The sequence below is a fragment of the Coregonus clupeaformis genome, unplaced genomic scaffold, assembly GCF_020615455.1.
Source record: "Coregonus clupeaformis isolate EN_2021a unplaced genomic scaffold, ASM2061545v1 scaf1905, whole genome shotgun sequence".
NCBI classification, from domain to species: Eukaryota; Metazoa; Chordata; class Actinopteri; order Salmoniformes; family Salmonidae; genus Coregonus; species Coregonus clupeaformis.
Genome location: NW_025535359.1, coordinates 57,179 through 75,000, shown reverse-complemented (window position 1 = coordinate 75,000; position 17,822 = coordinate 57,179). Strand labels below are relative to the sequence as shown.

Here is a 17,822-nt window from a genome sequence, read left to right as displayed (position 1 = left end):
TGGAGATCCAACCAGGTAGACTAGCTGTTGTTATGGACTCAGCTAATGGAGATCCAACCAGGTAGACTAGCTGTTGTTATGGAGTCAGCTAATGGGGATCCAACCAGGTAGACTAGCTGTTGTTATGGAGTCAGCTAATGGGGATCCAACCAGGTAGACTAGCTGTTGTTATGGAGTCAGCTAATGGGGATCCAACCAGGTAGACTAGCTGTTGTTATGGAGTCAGCTAATGGGGATCCAACCAGGTAGACTAGCTGTTGTTATGGAGTCAGCTAATGGGGATCCAACCAGGTAGACTAGCTGTTGTTATGGAGTCAGCTAATGGAGATTCAACCAGGTAGACTAGCTGTTGTTATGGACTCAGCTAATGGGGATCCAACCAGGTAGATTAGCTGTTGTTATGGACTCAGCTAATGGAGATCCAACCAGGTAGACTAGCTGTTGTTATGGAGTCAGCTAATGGGGATCCAACCAGGTAGACTAGCTGTTGTTATGGAGTCAGCTAATGGGATTCCAACCAGGTAGACTAGCTGTTGTTATGGAGTCAGCTAATGGGGATCCAACCAGGTAGACTGGCTGTTGTTTGGGAGTCAGCTAATGGAATCCAACCAGTGACTAGCTGTTGTTATGGAGTCAGCTAATGGGGATCCAACCAGGTAGACTAGCTGTTGTTATGGAGTCAGCTAATGGGGATCCAACCAGGTAGACTAGCTGTTGTTATGGAGTCAGCTAATGGGGATCCAACCAGGTAGACTAGCTGTTGTTATGGAGTCAGCTAATGGGGATCCAACCAGGTAGACTAGCTGTTGTTATGGTATGGGAGTCAGCTAATGGGGATCCAAGTCAAATCAAATCAAATTAATAACACATTGGACTGTGCATGTTTAAATGCAACATGAAGTCTCTGTTTGAACTTTGACCACAGACAGTAAAAGTGTTGTCATTGTTATTCGGAAATATTGACTGTTCTGTTATTTCTTATTGTAGCTGAGTGAGCTGTGACTCAAAATGAGTCTCTCTGGGGAGAGAGAGGAGGGGACCACTGCCTCTAAATGAGTCTCTTTGGGGAGAGAGAGGAGGGGACCACTGCCTCTAAAATGAGTCTTTCTGGGGAGAGAGAGGAGGGGACCACTGCCTCTAAAATGAGTCTCTCTGGGGAGAGAGAGGAGGGGCACTGCCTCTAAAATGAGTCTCTCTGGGAGAGAGAGGAGGGGACCACTGCCTCTAAAAATGAGTCTCTCTGGGGAGAGAGAGGAGGGGACCACTGCCTCTAAAATGAGTCTCTCTGGGGAGAGAGAGGAGGGGACCACTGCCTCTAAAATGAGTCTCTCTGGGGAGAGAGAGGAGGGGACCACTGCCTCTAAAATGACTCAAGACACCAGTTCTAAGAGGTAAGAGATTACATGTAAAATATACAGTTCTCTTAAAGATATAAAACTAAAGGGAAAAGTTTTCCCAAATTACATCAAATGTAGTTCTACATCATTAATTTAAAAGTCCCCAAACCGATTTACCAATTGCAGACTGTAGCTTTATAAAGAAACATCAGGACTTCTATGAGTTCAGCTATACAGTTGTTGAAATGATGTAGATGAGGTACTGATGAGATATTGATGAGGTGATCTGCCTCCCTGTTTTGTTCAGTGTCCAGAAGCCCAGAGCAGAGTCACCTGCCACCAGCCTGCTATCAATGAAGAGTGATCAGCCACCTGCTTTCAGCCAGGAACCATTACCAGATGACAATAAGGAAGTGGAGAGTTTGGACAGTGAGGATGCATTAAAGATCACACACAACCTTCTGGACAGAATAAGTAAGACTGTGTTTCATACAATATTACAAAGAACGGGACAAAGGCCCCTCTAAAACACACACACACACACACACACACAAACACACACACACACACACACACACACACACACACACACACACACACACAAACTTATGAGTCCCAACTCTCATTGTTTTCCTACAGGTCAAACTCTTCTGACAGTCCAACAAGACATTAAGGCTAAACTGAAACACAAGTATCAACACATATCTGAAGGAATTGGACACCATGAAAACCAAAGTCTGTTAAAGGACATCTACACAGAGCTCTACATCACAGAGGGTGGAAGTGGAGGGGTCAATAATGAACATGAGGTGAGACAGATAGAGATGGCATCCAAGAAACAAACCACACAAGAGACACCAATCAAATGCAACGACATCTTCAAGCCTTTAGCTGTACAAGACAAACCTATCAGAACTGTGCTGACAAAAGGAATCGCTGGCATTGGAAAAACAGTCTCTGTGCAGAAGGTCATCCTTGACTGGGCAGAGGGAAAAGCAAATCAGGATGTTCATTTCATGTTTCCCCTTCCTTTCCGTGATCTGAACCTGAAAAAGGACCAATACAGTCTGATGCAACTTCTTTCCCACTACTTCTCAGAGCTGAAAGAGATTGACAACATTGAAGATGGTGAAACCAAAACTGTTTTCATTTTTGATGGTCTGGATGAGTGTCGACTTCCTCTAGACTTCAAAAACAATGAGAGGTGCTGTGATGTCACGAAGCCAACCTCAGTGGACGTGCTGCTGACAAACCTCATCAAGAGGAATCTGCTTCCCTCTGCTCTCCTCTGGATAACCTCACGGCCTGCAGCAGCCAATCAGATCCCACCTGAGTGTGTTGACCAGGTGACAGAGGTACGAGGGTTCAATGATCCACAGAAGGAGGAGTACTTCAGGAAGAAAATCACAGATCAGAATCTGGCCAATGAAATCATCAAACACATAAAAACATCAAGGAGCTTCCACATCATGTGCCACATGCCAGTCTTCTGTTGGATATCAGCCACTGTCCTTGAGATGATGCTGAAAGAGGCAGAGAAGGATGAAGTCCCCAAAACTCTGACCCAGATGTTCACACACTTCACGCTCATCCAAATCATTGTGAAGAACAAGAAGTACAACAAAGCCACAGAGACAAACCCAAAGGAACTGTCTCAGTCAGACAAAGAGATGATCCTGAAACTGGCAAAGCTGGCTTTCCAACAGCTGCAGAAGGGCAACCTGATCTTCTATGAGGAGGACCTGAGAGAGTGTGGCCTTGATGTCACAGAGGCATCAGAGTACTCAGCATTGTGTACAGAGATCTTTAAAGAAGAATCGGGGCTGTACCAAGACAAGGTCTACAGCTTTGTGCATCTGAGCATTCAGGAGTTTCTAGCAGCAGTGCATGCTTTAGAATCATGTCTGGACAAGAAGGAAAATGTTTCCCCCCACAAAGCAGTCGCAGCCACTCCATACCTACTCCAAAATGTCATCACACAACAGTACAGAGACATGAAGTCAGACCCGTTGTATGACTTAAACAGGAGAGCAGTGGACCAGGCCTTGAAGAGTGAGAATGGACACCTGGACCTGTTCCTCCGCTTCCTTCTGGGTCTCTCACTGGAGTCCAATCAGAATCTGTTACGAGGCCTTCTGACACAGACAGGAAGTACAACACAGAGCAATGAGGAAACAGTTGCGAGAACAGTCTGGTACCTTTCAGACACGATCGAAAGGGAATCCTCACCAGAAAGGATCATCAACTTGTTCCACTGTCTGAATGAACTTGGTGCCAACTCTCTAGTTGAAGAAATGCAAACCTCCCTGCGATCAGGAACTCTTTCAGAAACAAGACTAAAACCTGACCAATGTTCAGCCCTGGCCTACCTGTTACTGATGTCAGAGGAGGTGCTGGAGGAGTTTGACCTGAAGACATACACCACATCAGTGGAAGGTTATCAGAGGTTGCTGCCAGTAGTGAAAACCTGCAAGAGACCACTGTAAGTTCTGCTATTGAGTTGATGTATACATTATCATTATTCTGAAGGATTTGTATATCTAATAGATGATCTCCTCTCTCCAGACTGGATCACTGTGACCTCACATATAAATCCTGTGAGACTCTGGCCTCAGCTCTGCAGACACCAAACTCCCCCCTGAGAGAACTGGACCTCAGCTACAATGACCTGGGAGACAGAGGAGTGGAGCTGCTCTGTGTTGGACTAACCAGTCCACTCTGCAACATACAGACACTAGTGTGAGTTAAATATCTTCAGTATCCACTGTGAGTGTTTATATATTATGTATGTAGTTAGTATGTGTATGTTTTTAACATTATTTGAACGTCTTGGTAAATATGCAGAAACATACATAAAATGTGATAAATATATCAAACTAAGGTTAAATGTCTTGAGTGAGTTAGTATTTTTTTGACATTGGTTAATCATGTGTCCTTCTGTTATTGTCTTAATGTATCTCATTATTCTTAAAGCTTTGCATATTTAACAGTGTATCAACATATCTCCTCTCTCCAGACTGTCTGGCTGTAAACTCACATATGAATCCTGTGAGACTCTGGCTTCAGCTCTGCAGACACCAAACTCCCCCCTGAGAGAACTGGACCTCAGCTACAATGACCTGGGAGACAGAGGAGTAGAGCTGCTCTGTGTTGGACTAACCAGTCCACTCTGCAACATACAGACACTAGTGTGAGTTAACTATCTTCAGTATCCACTGTGAGGGTTTATATATTATGTATGTACTGTATACTGAATAAGAATATAAACGCAACATGCAACAATTTGAAAGGTTTTACTGAGTTACAGTTCATATGAGGAAATCAGTCAATTGAAATAAATTCATTAGGCCCTAATCTATGGATTTCACATAAATGGGAATTCAGATATGCATCTGTTGGTCACAGATACCTTTAAAAATATAAGTATGGGTGTGTATCAGAAAACCAGTCCGTATCTGGTGTGACCACCATTTGCCTCATGCAGCGCGACACGTCTCCTTCACATAGAGTTGATCAGGCTGTTGATTGTGGCCTGTGGAATGTTGTCCCACACCTCTTCAATGGCTGTGCGAAGTTGCTGGAAACTGCCGGGAACTGGAAGACGCTGTCGTACACGTCGATCCAGAGCATCCCAAACAGGCATGTCTGGTGAGTATGCAGTCCATGGAAGAACTGGGACATTTTCAGCTTCCAGGAATTGTATACAGATCCTTGCGACAGAGGGCTGTGCATTATCATGCTGAAACATGAGGTGATGGCGGCAGATGAATGGCACGACAATGGGCCTCAGGATCTCGTCACGGTATCTCTGTTCATTCAAATTGCCATCGATAAAATGTGATTGTGTTCATTGTCCGTAGCTTATGCCTGCCTATACCATAACCCCACTGCCACCATGGGGCACTCTGTTCACAATGTTGACATCAGCAAACCGCTCGCCCACACAATGCCATCACTACGCCATACACGCATTCACGACGCCATACACGCTTTCTGCCATCTTCCCGGTACAGTTGAAACCGGGATTCATCCGTGAAGAGCACACTTCTCCAGTGTGCCAGTGGCCATCGAAGGTGAGCATTTGCCCACAGAAGTCGGTTACGACGCCGAACTGCAGTCAGGTCAAGACCCTGGTGAGGATGACGATCACGCAGATGAGCTTCCCTGAGACGGTTTCTGACAGTTTGTGCAGAAATTATTTGGTTGTGAAAACCCACAGTTAAATCAGCTGTCCTGGTGGCTTGTCTCAGACCATCCTGCAGGTGAAGAAGCCGGATGTGGAGGTCCTGGGCTGGCGTGGTTACATGTGGTCTGCAGTTGCGAGGCCAGTTGGATGTACTGCCAAATTCTCTAAAATGATGTTGGAGGCGGTTTATGGTAGAGAAATTAACATAAAAATCTCTAGCAACAGCTCTGGTGGACATTTCTGCAGTCATCATGCCAATTGCACGCTCCCTCAAAACTTGAGACATCTGTGGCATTGTGTTGTGTGACAAAACTGCACATTTCAGAGTGGCCTTTTATTGTCCCCAGCACAAGGTGCACCTGTGTAATGATCATGCAGTTTAATCAGCTTCTTGAAATACCACACCTGTCAGGTGAATGGAATATCTTAACAAAATGGATTATCTTAACAAAGGAGAAATGCTCACTAACAGGGATCTAAACAAATGTATGCACAACATTTGAGAGAAATAAGCTTTTGTGCGTATGGAACATATCTGGGATCTTTTATTTCAGCTCATGAAACATGGGACCAACACTTTACATGTTGGGTTTATATTTCTGTTCAGTATAGTTAGTATGTGTATGTTTGTAACATTATTTTAACATTTTTGGGACATATCCAGAAACATACATAACATATATAAAACTAAGGTAAATATATTGAGTGAGTTAGTGTGTGTCCTTCTGTTATTATCTTAATGCATCTCATTATTCTTAAAGCTTTGCATATTTAACAGTGTATCAACATATCTCCTCTCTCCAGACTGTCTGGCTGTAAACTCACATATGAATCCTGTGAGACTCTGGCTTCAGCTCTGCAGACACCAAACTCCCCCCTGAGAGAACTGGACCTCAGCTACAATGACCTGGGAGACAGAGGAGTGAAGCTGCTCTGTGTTGGACTAACCAGTCCACTCTGCAACATACAGACACTAGTGTGAGTTAACTTTCTTCAGTATGAGTTATTATGTGGATGTTTTAAACATTTGTTAATCATGTGCTCTTCTGCCCTCTAGTCTAGGTCAGTGTGGTCTGACAGAGGGTTGCTGTTCAGATCTGGCCTCAGTCCTGAATTCACCCAACTCACAACTGAAACAACTGGAGCTGAGAGACAATGACCTGCAGGACTCAGGAGTTACACTGCTGTCTGCTGGACTGGAGGATCCAGACTGTAAACTACACACACTGGGGTATGTACAGCTGTTTCAGTCAGGTCGGTACTGAGCTGAGTTACACTGCCCTCTGCTGGACTGGAGGATCCAGACTGTAAACTACACACACTGGGGGTATGTACAGCTGTTTCAGTCAGGTCGATACTGAGCTGAGTTACACTGCCCTCTGCTGGACTGGAGGATCCAGACTGTAAACTACACACACTGGGGTATGTACAGCTGTTTCAGTCAGGTCGGTACTGAGCTGAGTTACACTGCCCTCTGCTGGACTGGAGGATCCAGACTGTAAACTACACACACTGGGGTATGTACAGCTGTTTCAGTCAGGTCGATACTGAGCTGAGTTACACTGCCCTCTGCTGGACTGGAGGATCCAGACTGTAAACTACACACACTGGGGTATGTACAGCTGTTTCAGTCAGGTCGGTACTGAGCTGAGTTACACTGCCCTCTGCTGGACTGGAGGATCCAGACTGTAAACTACACACACTGGGCAATGTACAGCTGTTTCAGTCAGGTCGGTACTGAGCTTAGTAAAACAAATACTCTGAACATCTGATGTTTCTTTAAAATGTTTGTGTCATGGACAAATATATGGGTGTCCTACAAGATGATTGACACCAGTCCACCAACCTAGACAGCTGTTGTGTCTCTCTGTAGGCTGTCTAGCTGTCTGGTCACAGAGGAGGGCTGTGCTGCTCTGTCTTCAGCTCTGAGGTCAAACCCCTCCCACCTGAAAGAGCTGGACCTGAGCTACAATTACCCAGGAGACTCTGCAGGGGGACTGCTTTCAGCTGCTCTGGTGGATCCCACAGATAAACTGATGAAGCTGAAGTAAGTCAGAATAGATGTCCTAATAGTGTGAGCAGTGGTTGTGTCCTATGAAGTGTAGTAGGTTCAGTAAGATGAGGACATGATGGTAGAATACAGGGGAAGTTTACCCAGCAGGCTTAGCACTCCAACACAGCATACATCATTACCACATGAATACTCTTCTTCTGCATCTCTGATATCCTGTTGGAATTGTACTCTGTTCTGTATGTAGTAGGTAGGTTAGAATACCTGTATGTCTCTAGTAATGAATTGTACTCTGTTCTGTATGCAGTAGGTAGGTTAGAATACCTGTATGTCTCTAGTAATGAATTGTACTCTGTTCTGTATGCAGTAGGTAGGATAGAATACCTGTATGTATCTAGTAATGAATTGTACTCTGTTCTGTATGCAGTAGGTAGGATAGAATACCTGAATGTCTCTAGTAATGAATTGTACTCTGTTCTGTATGCAGTAGGTAGGATAGAATACCTGTATGTCTCTAGTAATGAACTTGGATAGTGCACCAGAACACAACAATATGGTTTAAATGTTGACTGCTGTATTAGGTCTTTGTCAGTCAATAACCTGTTTCTCCTACAGTGTGGATCATGGTGGAGAGTTCAGGCTGAAATCAGGGCTGAGGAAATGTAAGTCTCTTCAATCCTAATCAACTACATATTCAGAACCATAGTGATATAGTAACTAATCAATACTTGTTCTCTACCTACAAAACTACATTTTATATGAAGATGTGGTTTGATTAAACTCTCCTTTTGTCTACAGATGCCTGTCATCTCACCCTGGACCCAAATACAGCAAACCCAGACCTGATACTGTCTGAGGGGAACAGGAAGGTGACACGGGTGGAGGAGAAGCAGCATTATGAAGACCATCCAGACAGATTTGACCGTCATCCCCAAGTTCTCTGCAGAGAAGGCTTATCTGGATCTCGTTATTACTGGGAGGTGGAGAAGGATGGGGGCTGGGCTGACATTGGTGTGGCGTACAAAGGAATGAAGAGGAAGGGAGAGAAGGAGGACAGTTGGATTGGACTCAATAGGAAGTCCTGGTGTTTAGTCTGCTCTGACAGAGGTTATGACTTTTACCATGCTGGAGTCAGCAGATCCATCCCTGGTCCTGTTTCTAACAGAGTTGGAGTGTATCTGGACTGGCCAGCTGGTACTTTGTCCTTCTATAGTGTGTCCTCCTCTGGTACACTGACACACCTTTACACAGAACACACCACATTCACTGAACCCCTCTATCCTGGGTTTGGGGTTTATTCCTCCTCCTCAGTGACCCTGTGTCAGATAGATGACCAACACATTCAAAGGTGAGTCATAGCAATGTTTTATCATGTGTTTTCCTCTGGAATCATTCCTACAATTAGATTAGTAGTAGTGGTGTGTTTTAATGTGTTCTGTTGGACCTACAGACAGTTAGATTAGTAGTGGTGGTGTGTTTTAATGTGTTCTGTTGGACCTACAGACAGTTAGATTAGTAGTAGTGGTGTGTTTTAATGTGTTCTGTTGGACCTACAGACAGTTAGATTAGTAGTAGTGGTGTGTTTTAATGTGTTCTGTTGGACCTACAGCAGTGGCGGCTCCTGAAAAAATTCTCAGGGGGGGCAATTTTTCTGATGATTTAGGTGACCTACACACATTTTAAAAAATATATGTCCAGCAACAACATGAAGACAGGGGCAGCATATAAGTCAATGCCAGAAGCATTTATTGACTGATCTCAAAAGTGTTGGCTTACAAAAGCAAAATAAGTTATCACAGTAAAAATAATCAATGGTGTTCTTTCACATTCCTCAACACTGCATAAACAATATGCATTTCCATAAACAAATGAAATATCAGCTGAAAATACAGTATCTTGGTATTTGTTCAGATTGCAGGATCAACAAGAGCTTTTACCACATTTTTTACCTCATGGTTGAATTGGAAATATGTGCACCTGAGCATAATTCACAACAAGCAAGCAGGAGCTTTTGATAGAGGCTACTGAAAACATTGATGCAAGTTATTGGTAATAAGAAATTTTTATAGACTTCCATATTCTGCCCTCTTGTATAGATTTGTGAAAATGAACAGTGATATACATTTTGCCTGAAAACAGAATTTGAAAATAATTTCTAGAAAAGGTAAACACAGCTATCTGTATGGCTTTGTAAAAATGAACAACCATATTCTGGCCAATTGTATAGATTTGTAAATATGAACAACCATATTCTGGCCAATTGTATAGATTTGTAAATATGAACAACCATATTCTGGCCAATTGTATAGATTTGTAAATATGAACAACCATATTCTGGCCAATTGTATAGATTTGTAAAAATGAACATGAACAGATTATTTTTTTATTTTTTACTTTTTTTAAAATGAAAAATAACTATTTTAAACAACATCAACTGTGAACTGATTTGGGCGTGTGTGTGTTAAAGAGACAGACAGGGAGGGACAAAGAGAGAGAGAGGCTACACTACTTGTACTGAAACTGTTCTAGCTTGCTGCATGATCAAATTCAGCTGATGCGCATAGCAATGCACGTAATGTGCATTCTTGAAATGCTCACGCACCTTTTGCTGCACACCAGCCTTCTCTCCCCTCATCACACTGGCTCCATCGTAAGCTTGCGCAATGAGTTTGACTTTCCGTTGTCGGCAAAAAGACCATTCAGTCTCTCCAAAAGCACACTGGCGATTGAGACTGAGGTTGATTCCGAGATGGGAAGGAACTCAAAAAAGCGCTCCTGCACTTTTGTGGTTGCTATCTATGTACCTCAGCACAAGCAGAGAAACGTCCGTGGTCTCGTCAGCTTGGATAGCTACGAAGTTCGTCGACTTCACCTCCTCCACAATATGTTCCCTCATGACCGCTAGCATACACTCCAGTAGCTCGTTTTGAATGGTCTTTGATGTGAACTTCTTTTAAAGAGACAATCGAGTTGCACTGAACGCTGCCATCTTGATAGTAGTACGTGAATTGATTGACGCTGCTACCCGCTCTTTTCTTAGTTACGTTCATGGTTATGTTACCTATGACGAAAGCGCGTAAGTGCAAGCCCTCAGAAACCCATAGAGATTGTATTGAAAGCTCTGATATTTGAAAAAAATAGATTTAACATGAGAGTCTATGAGATACTTCTGGGGCGATTTTCAACCTGACTGAAATCGCCCAAAAACGGGCGGGGCCATTTGAAGCACGACTTTAGCCTGATTGGACATTTAGTGGCAGATCAGACGTCTAGATTAGAACACTGATAACTACTGTTGCCATGATATAATTGATTAGAAAAAAAATCCCTTCCTTTTCCCGTTTGGAAGTGCGTCGCCCATATCGCCCTAATGAACACACCGCCCCTGGTCCTGAATAAAAAGTGTTATGTTTGGGGCAAATCCAATACAACACATTACTGAGTACCACTCTCCATATTTTCAATCATAGCGGTGGCTGCGTCATGTTATGGATACGCTTGTAATCGTTAAAGACTGGGGTGTTTTTCAGGATTAAAACGAAACAGAATGGAGCTCAGCACAGACAAAATCCTAGAGGAAAATCTGGTTCAGTCTGCTTTCCACCAGACACTGGGAGATGAGTTTGCAGTTACAGTTTTGACTTAAATCTGCTTGAAAATCTCTGCCAAAGGTGATACTAACATTCATTGACACAGGGGTAGTTATGTGTGTGTGGGCATATGTCGTGTGTGTGTGTGTGTGTGTGTGTGTGTGTGTGTGTGTGTGTGTGTGTGTGTGTGTGTGTGTGTGTGTGTGTGTGTGTGAGTAGTGAGGGGAAAAAAGAATTTGATCCCCTGCTGATTTTGTACGTTTGCCCACTGACAAAGAAATGATCAGTCTATAATTGATTAGAAAAAAAATCCCTTCCTTTTCCCGTTTGGCAGTGCGTCGCCCATATCGCCCTAATGAACACACCGCCCCTGACCTACAGACAGTTAGATTAGTAGTAGTGGTGTGTTTTAATGTGTTCTGTTGGACCTACAGACAGTTAGATTAGTGGTGGTGGTGTGTTTTTAATGTGTTCTGTTGGACCTACAGACAGTTAGATTAGTGGTGGTGGTGTGTTTTAATGTGTTCTGTTGGACCTACAGACAGTTAGATTAGTGGTGGTGGTGTGTTTTTAATGTGTTCTGTTGGATGTACAGATGTTTCCTCTCCTATGTCTCACTGTAGTGTCAGTTTCACTCTAACCACAAGAGGGCATCAGAACCTGTTAAAATGATACCTGGTGACTTCACGTCTCTAGGGGCTTTCATCAAGATAAGCAATGTCACCTGTGATGTCACCATCAGTATTGACATCATGGAAGTTGACATAGTGTTATGTCACATTTGGCAATGCACCCTACATAGGGAGTGGTTCTGTCACCCTTTAATACACCCTTTGTATTGCTTATGAAGACTATATGTATGCTATATAAAGCCTTTATAAATTGTATTTAGTTTAATCACAGTCTATCCATCTGCTTTCCCAACAGCAGAGACCATGGTGGAGAGTGTTGTATCAAGCCTGGACCTGAGAACACCAGAGACCAGATATGTGAGTGTTAACTGATAATTGTTTTAAAATCAAAATACAATTAAAGCGTTCTTGAGTCCCAGGCAAGGAACAAAATCATGATCTATTTGGTCAAAACAAACTTAAAGGTAGAGTCAGCAATATGATGTAGATGCACAAAGTAAACATCATAGTGGGTCAATTTCTACAACAACTAAGAGTGTTGGAGCGCGATGCTAAACTTCTCTGTTTTGGTCCAGTTTCTACCACGCTGTAAGAGAGTGAAGAGAACCCGTGCACAAGGGCAGATACTGTGTGAGAGAGAAGTCAGGCATCTTGCTCATCACAATATCTGCGGTGCTGCTCGTACAACATCATTTAGCTGACTCTACCTTTAAGCTCTCATCCTGGGATCTACCAGAAATCAGGCCCCCAACATCTACAAAACATGGACCAGAACCATGTTGTTTCCTGCTTCCACAAACATTCATTAATATAACACTAATGTCAGATTATGGTATGATAATGAGTGTACATTCTGAGACTGTTGCTCACTTACATTCATTTTTATTACAAGTCTGTTTAATATTTATTAATTCATTATTACATGAGATTGTCCGTTTTAAATAACAACTACTTTTGACTTCAGGGATTCCTCAGAGCTGTAAGACTTGTGACCATGTTGAGGTAAGTCATAATGTCAATTCTCACTTTTACATACCTTCAGGAGTCAGGCACAGTCTGAAAGCCAGGTGTGTACTGACCAACCATTCATACTGGGATATAGACAGTCCTGTGTTCTGCTTTAGTAATATAAACACAGTCTGAAAGCCAGGTGTGTACTGACCAACCATTCATACTGGGATACAGACAGTCCTGTGTTCTGCTTTAGTAATATAAACACAGTCTGAAAGCCAGGTGTGTACTGACCAACCATTCATACTGGGATATAGACAGTCCTGTGTTCTGCTTTAGTAATATAAACACAGTCTGAAAGCCAGGTGTGTACTGACCAACCATTCATACTGGGATATAGACAGTCCTGTGTTCTGCTTGTAGGAATGCAGGATTTTAACTTCTGTCATATTTTGTCATTAGACAGTTTAATTGGATCAATCACCAGCATTCCATGTAACATTGAATAAATACATTAGATTAGTTACTTTGTTCATTTAATGGGCCAGTTTCCCGGACAAAGATTAAGCCTAATCTTGGACCTTAAAAAACTTTCTATTTCTATTGAAACTTCCATTGATCATGCTTTAAGTCCAGCACTAGACTCAATCTGTGTCCAGGAAACTGGCCCCATATGTATAACTGACATGCTTGTCCTTGTTCAGGACTCCACACACTGGCTTCAGATTGAACCGTTGACTTCCACTGTCCAGGAAGTGACAATGTTCAGGTAAAATAACTACTTTTAACATTTCATTCCACTTGCTAGTGTATTTCCCCGTTACCTTTGGGAATAGGCTTCTAATCCAACCTCTCCATTTGACGATTGACCCTCTCTACCAAATCTTGTTGTTGCCCTCAGGCACAGGACACCCAAAGGGCGTTATGAGTGCACAGTGTCTGGGCTCCGCTGGGTGTGTGAGAGAGATGTCATTCTGAAGTATCACTTCAGGAACTGGGAACCCTACAGTCAACTTCTGAAAGACATGCAGTACGGACAAGGTGGTCCATTGCTGGACATCACTATGGAGTTAGGTGAACTGGAGGAAGTTCATCTGCCACACTTTGTCTGTTTAGGTAAAAGCATATTCACATAGTATTCAGAAAGACATTTCCATGTAACTGAGTTTCAATTCCTGAATGAATGAATGAATATTCTGGGAGTTTGAGTTTACTGTGATCTGGTACCGCATATTCTTTGTGTTTTAGTTGTTTGAATAATACAATATTTGTCTTTCTGTCTCCTTTTTATTGTGTTGTTCAGGGACCAACCATTCCCTGAGGAATGAGATGAAGATTCTTCATGTAGAGGAACATGGAGTGTCTGTTGAGGAAGTGCATGAGGTCACCAGATTCCATGCTAAGATTCTCCATCCCAAGTTCTCAGCTATCGCTGTTATACTGAGCTATATAATTTTTTGGAACGTAGCTGTCCACTGTGACGTGGTCCTCTATATGGCAGTAAAAAGGCAACAGTAATTTCACGGCTGTACATGCTCCTCAGAAACTCCAGTCAGAAAGAGGTGAGGCACCATCATTGAAGTGACACCAGTATGTTGGAAACTTACTAAAGGAAAGCTGATAGTTTGTTGAAAATCTATAGATTACAAAGACAACATGCAGCTCTGTGAGAAATCTATTTCTGTTTCATTCATTTGAAGAGCCAGTAGACGGCACTCTTCTCTCTGTTCGAAGGAGAACCCAATGCCCCGGGGCAGTGAAGGGGACATTGCCCTGAGTAGTGTGCTGTCTTTCGCATGGGACGTTAAACATGTTTCCTGACTCTCTGTGAACACTAAAGATCCCATGGCACTTATCATAAGAGTAGGGGTGTTAACCCCGGTGTCCTGGCTAAATTTACTATCTGGCCCCTCATACCATCACGGCCACCTAATCATCCCCCAGCTTCCAATTGGCTCATTCATCCCCTTTCCCCTGTAACACTTCCCGAGGTCGTTGCTGTAAAATAGACTCTCTTCTCAGTCAATTACCTGGTAAAATAAGGGTAAAATAAATAAAAAAATAGTGTACATTTTTTTTGATGTTGACAAAAAAGGGATTGCTCAGTGAGCTGCATGTTGTGTGAATTATTAGACTACATTGTTCAGACTGACTACTACACTGCTCATTTTGTAGGCTGTTCGGGACCGGGAGAAACATCAGGTGTCCCAAGGATATTCAGAATTGGTCCTGTCAAGTCCAAACGGGTCCTTAAAGCTGAACAGTTGGTTTGCAGTCAAGAATCCCCATTCCTCCTCCATCAATCCAGAGGTGCAGTTTTAGCAGGCTGAGGACATGAATCTGTCATATTATATATTCATAACTGGAATATCATTCTATTTCTTTCTCTCTCTCTCTCTGTCTGTTGTCTCAATCGTTGCACCATATGACCTTCTACAGAAGATTCAGCTGTTACCTGCAGACACCACACCAAGCTGTTGTAAGATGGTTATGAGAAACACAGGGGTTGACATTGAGATGGAGTTAATCGGGGATGATGAGAGGACAGTATGGAGAGATATGGTACCAACAGGTAGGAGAATATGTCAATCATAACTCTGTTATTTTCTGACAGATGCTATTTAGTGATTATAACCTCTTTTTGTTTCTTTCAGATGAATACATCCCTGAAACCCATTCAACTAGTAAGTAAACATGAGAGGTACAAACCAATGGCTTGAGGGCCAGTCGACATGGTTTACTGTTGGACTAGTCCTGATTATAAAAGGCTGTCTTCAAGATCAATGACATCTCCTTCAGGACTTGATGTAGATTAGCCTGGTTCTGAATGCCCCAATGACATCTCCTCCAGGACGTGATGTAGATTAGCCTGGTTCTGAATGCCCCAGCCTGTTTTTCTACGTCTGTGAAAACCGACCCTAAATATGAATGAAACAGTAGTGGTGTGATGTGTTCATTGATGCAGGTTGTTATTGTTACAGAATGTGTTCTTAATGCAAAGATTAATAATACAATGAAGACTTATTGTAGGTCACTCTGAAAGAAGTCTGTTTCTAAATGTCTGAAATGTGAATTAACAAATGTAGTTATTTTATAACCTGCCTCTCTCAGGTGCTGTGTTAGGGGCAGGGCGTCCGGCTGAGAGCAGTCTGACTGGTTCTACAGCGCAGCAGCTGCGTTCTGTACGGACAGAGTTTGTGAGACGAGTGTCAGGACCTGTCCTGGAAGGTCTGCTGGACGGACTCCTGCAACACACAGTCATCAACCAGGAGGAAATGGAGTCAGTAAAGGTGATAGCTGAGAGGGCAGAGAAGGCACGTGACATCATCGACATGGTGTTGAGAAAAGGAACTAAGTCATGTTCCAGGATGATAAACCTTCTTGGGGAGCTGGACCCCTATCTTTGGACACAGCTTCAGATCTAAAATTGTAGCCAACCCCTGGGTGTGGGGAGACCAGGCAGAATAGACAGGCAGGGTGGTTCAACATGGTCTTGTTGTCTGTTGCTTTAATTCAGGCTCCTAAAAATGTACAGAAAATGTCAATCAAACATGACCACTATAATAGCAATAAACTAACCAAAGGTCCAGCCACACAGCCTCTCTCCTTCTGCAGCCTCCTGGAGGTGTGGATCTTCTAGCAGGAGGGTCAGTTAGTCCTCCACTAGGTACCTAGGTATGGACCCCTATCTAGCAGGAGGGTCAGTTAGTCCTCCACTAGGTACCTAGGTATGGACCCCTATCTAGCAGGAGGATCAGTTAGTCCTCCACTAGGTACCTAGCTGGACCCCTATCTAGCAGGAGGATCAGTTAGTCCTCCACTAGGTACCTAGCTGGACCCCTATCTAGCAGGAGGGTCAGTTAGTCCTCCACTAGGTACCTAGCTGGACCCTATCTAGCAGGAGGGTCAGTTAGTCCTCCACTAGGTACCTAGCTGGACCCCTATCTAGCAGGAGGGTCAGTTAGTCCTCCACTAGGTACCTAGCTGGACCCCTATCTAGCAGGAGGGTCAGTTAGTCCTCCACTAGGTACCTAGCTGGACCCCTATCTAGCAGGAGGGTCAGTTAGTCCTCCACTAGGTACCTAGCTGGACCTCTATCTAGCAGGAGGGTCAGTTAGTCCTCCACTAGGTACCTAGCTGGACTCCTTTTTAGCAGGAGGGTCAGTTAGTCCTCCACTAGGTACCTAGCTGGACCCCTATCTAGCAGGAGGGTCAGTTAGTCATCCACTAGGTACCTAGCTGGACCCCCTATCTAGCAGGAGGGTCAGTTAGTCCTCCACTAGGTACCTAGCTGGACCCCTATCTAGCAGGAGGATCAGTTAGTCCTCCACTAGGTACCTAGCTGGACCCCTATCTAGCAGGAGGATCAGTTAGTCCTCCACTAGGTACCTAGCTGGACCCCTATCTAGCAGGAGGGTCAGTTAGTCCTCCACTAGGTACCTAGCTGGACCCCTATCTAGCAGGAGGGTCAGTTAGTCCTCCACTAGGTACCTAGCTGGACCCCTATCTAGCAGGAGGGTCAGTTAGTCCTCCACTAGGTACCTAGCTGGACCCCTATCTAGCAGAACATGTTGATACAACTCTGTCTCTCTCTCACACCAACACACCTACCTACCTGTTGTCTGTGTATTTTAAACTTTAGATTTTAAATTTCATTGTATACGCATTGTAAACATGTATTGTGATGTTATTGGAATTTACTTACTGTATTTGCATACTCACTGTGAATGTCCGGGGAAAATGGCTCTGAGAATTTGGCATTCAACTTAAAACCACAGAAATGTATTTTATGAATATATTGTACAGTGTTGGCCTGATAGAGGTTAATGAGAGGGGCTGGATATCAACACAACCACCTCAGTCTATCAGCAGTTTTCTCAGTGAGAGCACATTGACCATTGACAGACATAAGGAGCTGCTCAACCTCTCACCCCTTTACCAATGACTTGAGAGTGGCTGAAGGACATATAAGGAGCTGTTCAACCTCTCACCCCTTACCAATGACTTGAGAGTGGCTGAAGGACATATAAGGAGCTGTTCAACCTCTCTCCCCTTTACCAATGACTTGAGAGTGGCTGAAGGACATATAAGGAGCTGTTCAACCTCTCTCCCCTT

The 17,822-nt window shown here is 43.5% G+C and overlaps 1 protein-coding gene across 1 annotated transcript; it reads left to right on the top strand.

Moving 5' to 3' along the window:
• The first annotated feature begins 1,302 nt into the window (after nucleotides 1–1,302).
• LOC121560139 (protein NLRC3-like) lies at nucleotides 1,303–16,378 on the top strand. Its single transcript, XM_045218927.1, has 16 exons — nucleotides 1,303–1,391; nucleotides 1,645–1,811; nucleotides 1,977–3,819; nucleotides 6,328–6,501; nucleotides 7,397–7,570; nucleotides 8,150–8,196; nucleotides 8,333–8,882; nucleotides 12,052–12,113; nucleotides 12,721–12,758; nucleotides 13,412–13,476; nucleotides 13,609–13,823; nucleotides 14,011–14,269; nucleotides 14,883–15,017; nucleotides 15,147–15,279; nucleotides 15,362–15,391; nucleotides 15,819–16,378. Exons 1-12 carry the CDS (start codon nucleotides 1,321–1,323, stop codon nucleotides 14,223–14,225), a joined length of 3,621 nt encoding a protein of 1,206 aa, XP_045074862.1. The 5' UTR covers nucleotides 1,303–1,320; the 3' UTR covers nucleotides 14,226–14,269; nucleotides 14,883–15,017; nucleotides 15,147–15,279; nucleotides 15,362–15,391; nucleotides 15,819–16,378.
• Nucleotides 16,379–17,822: the final 1,444 nt, after the last annotated feature.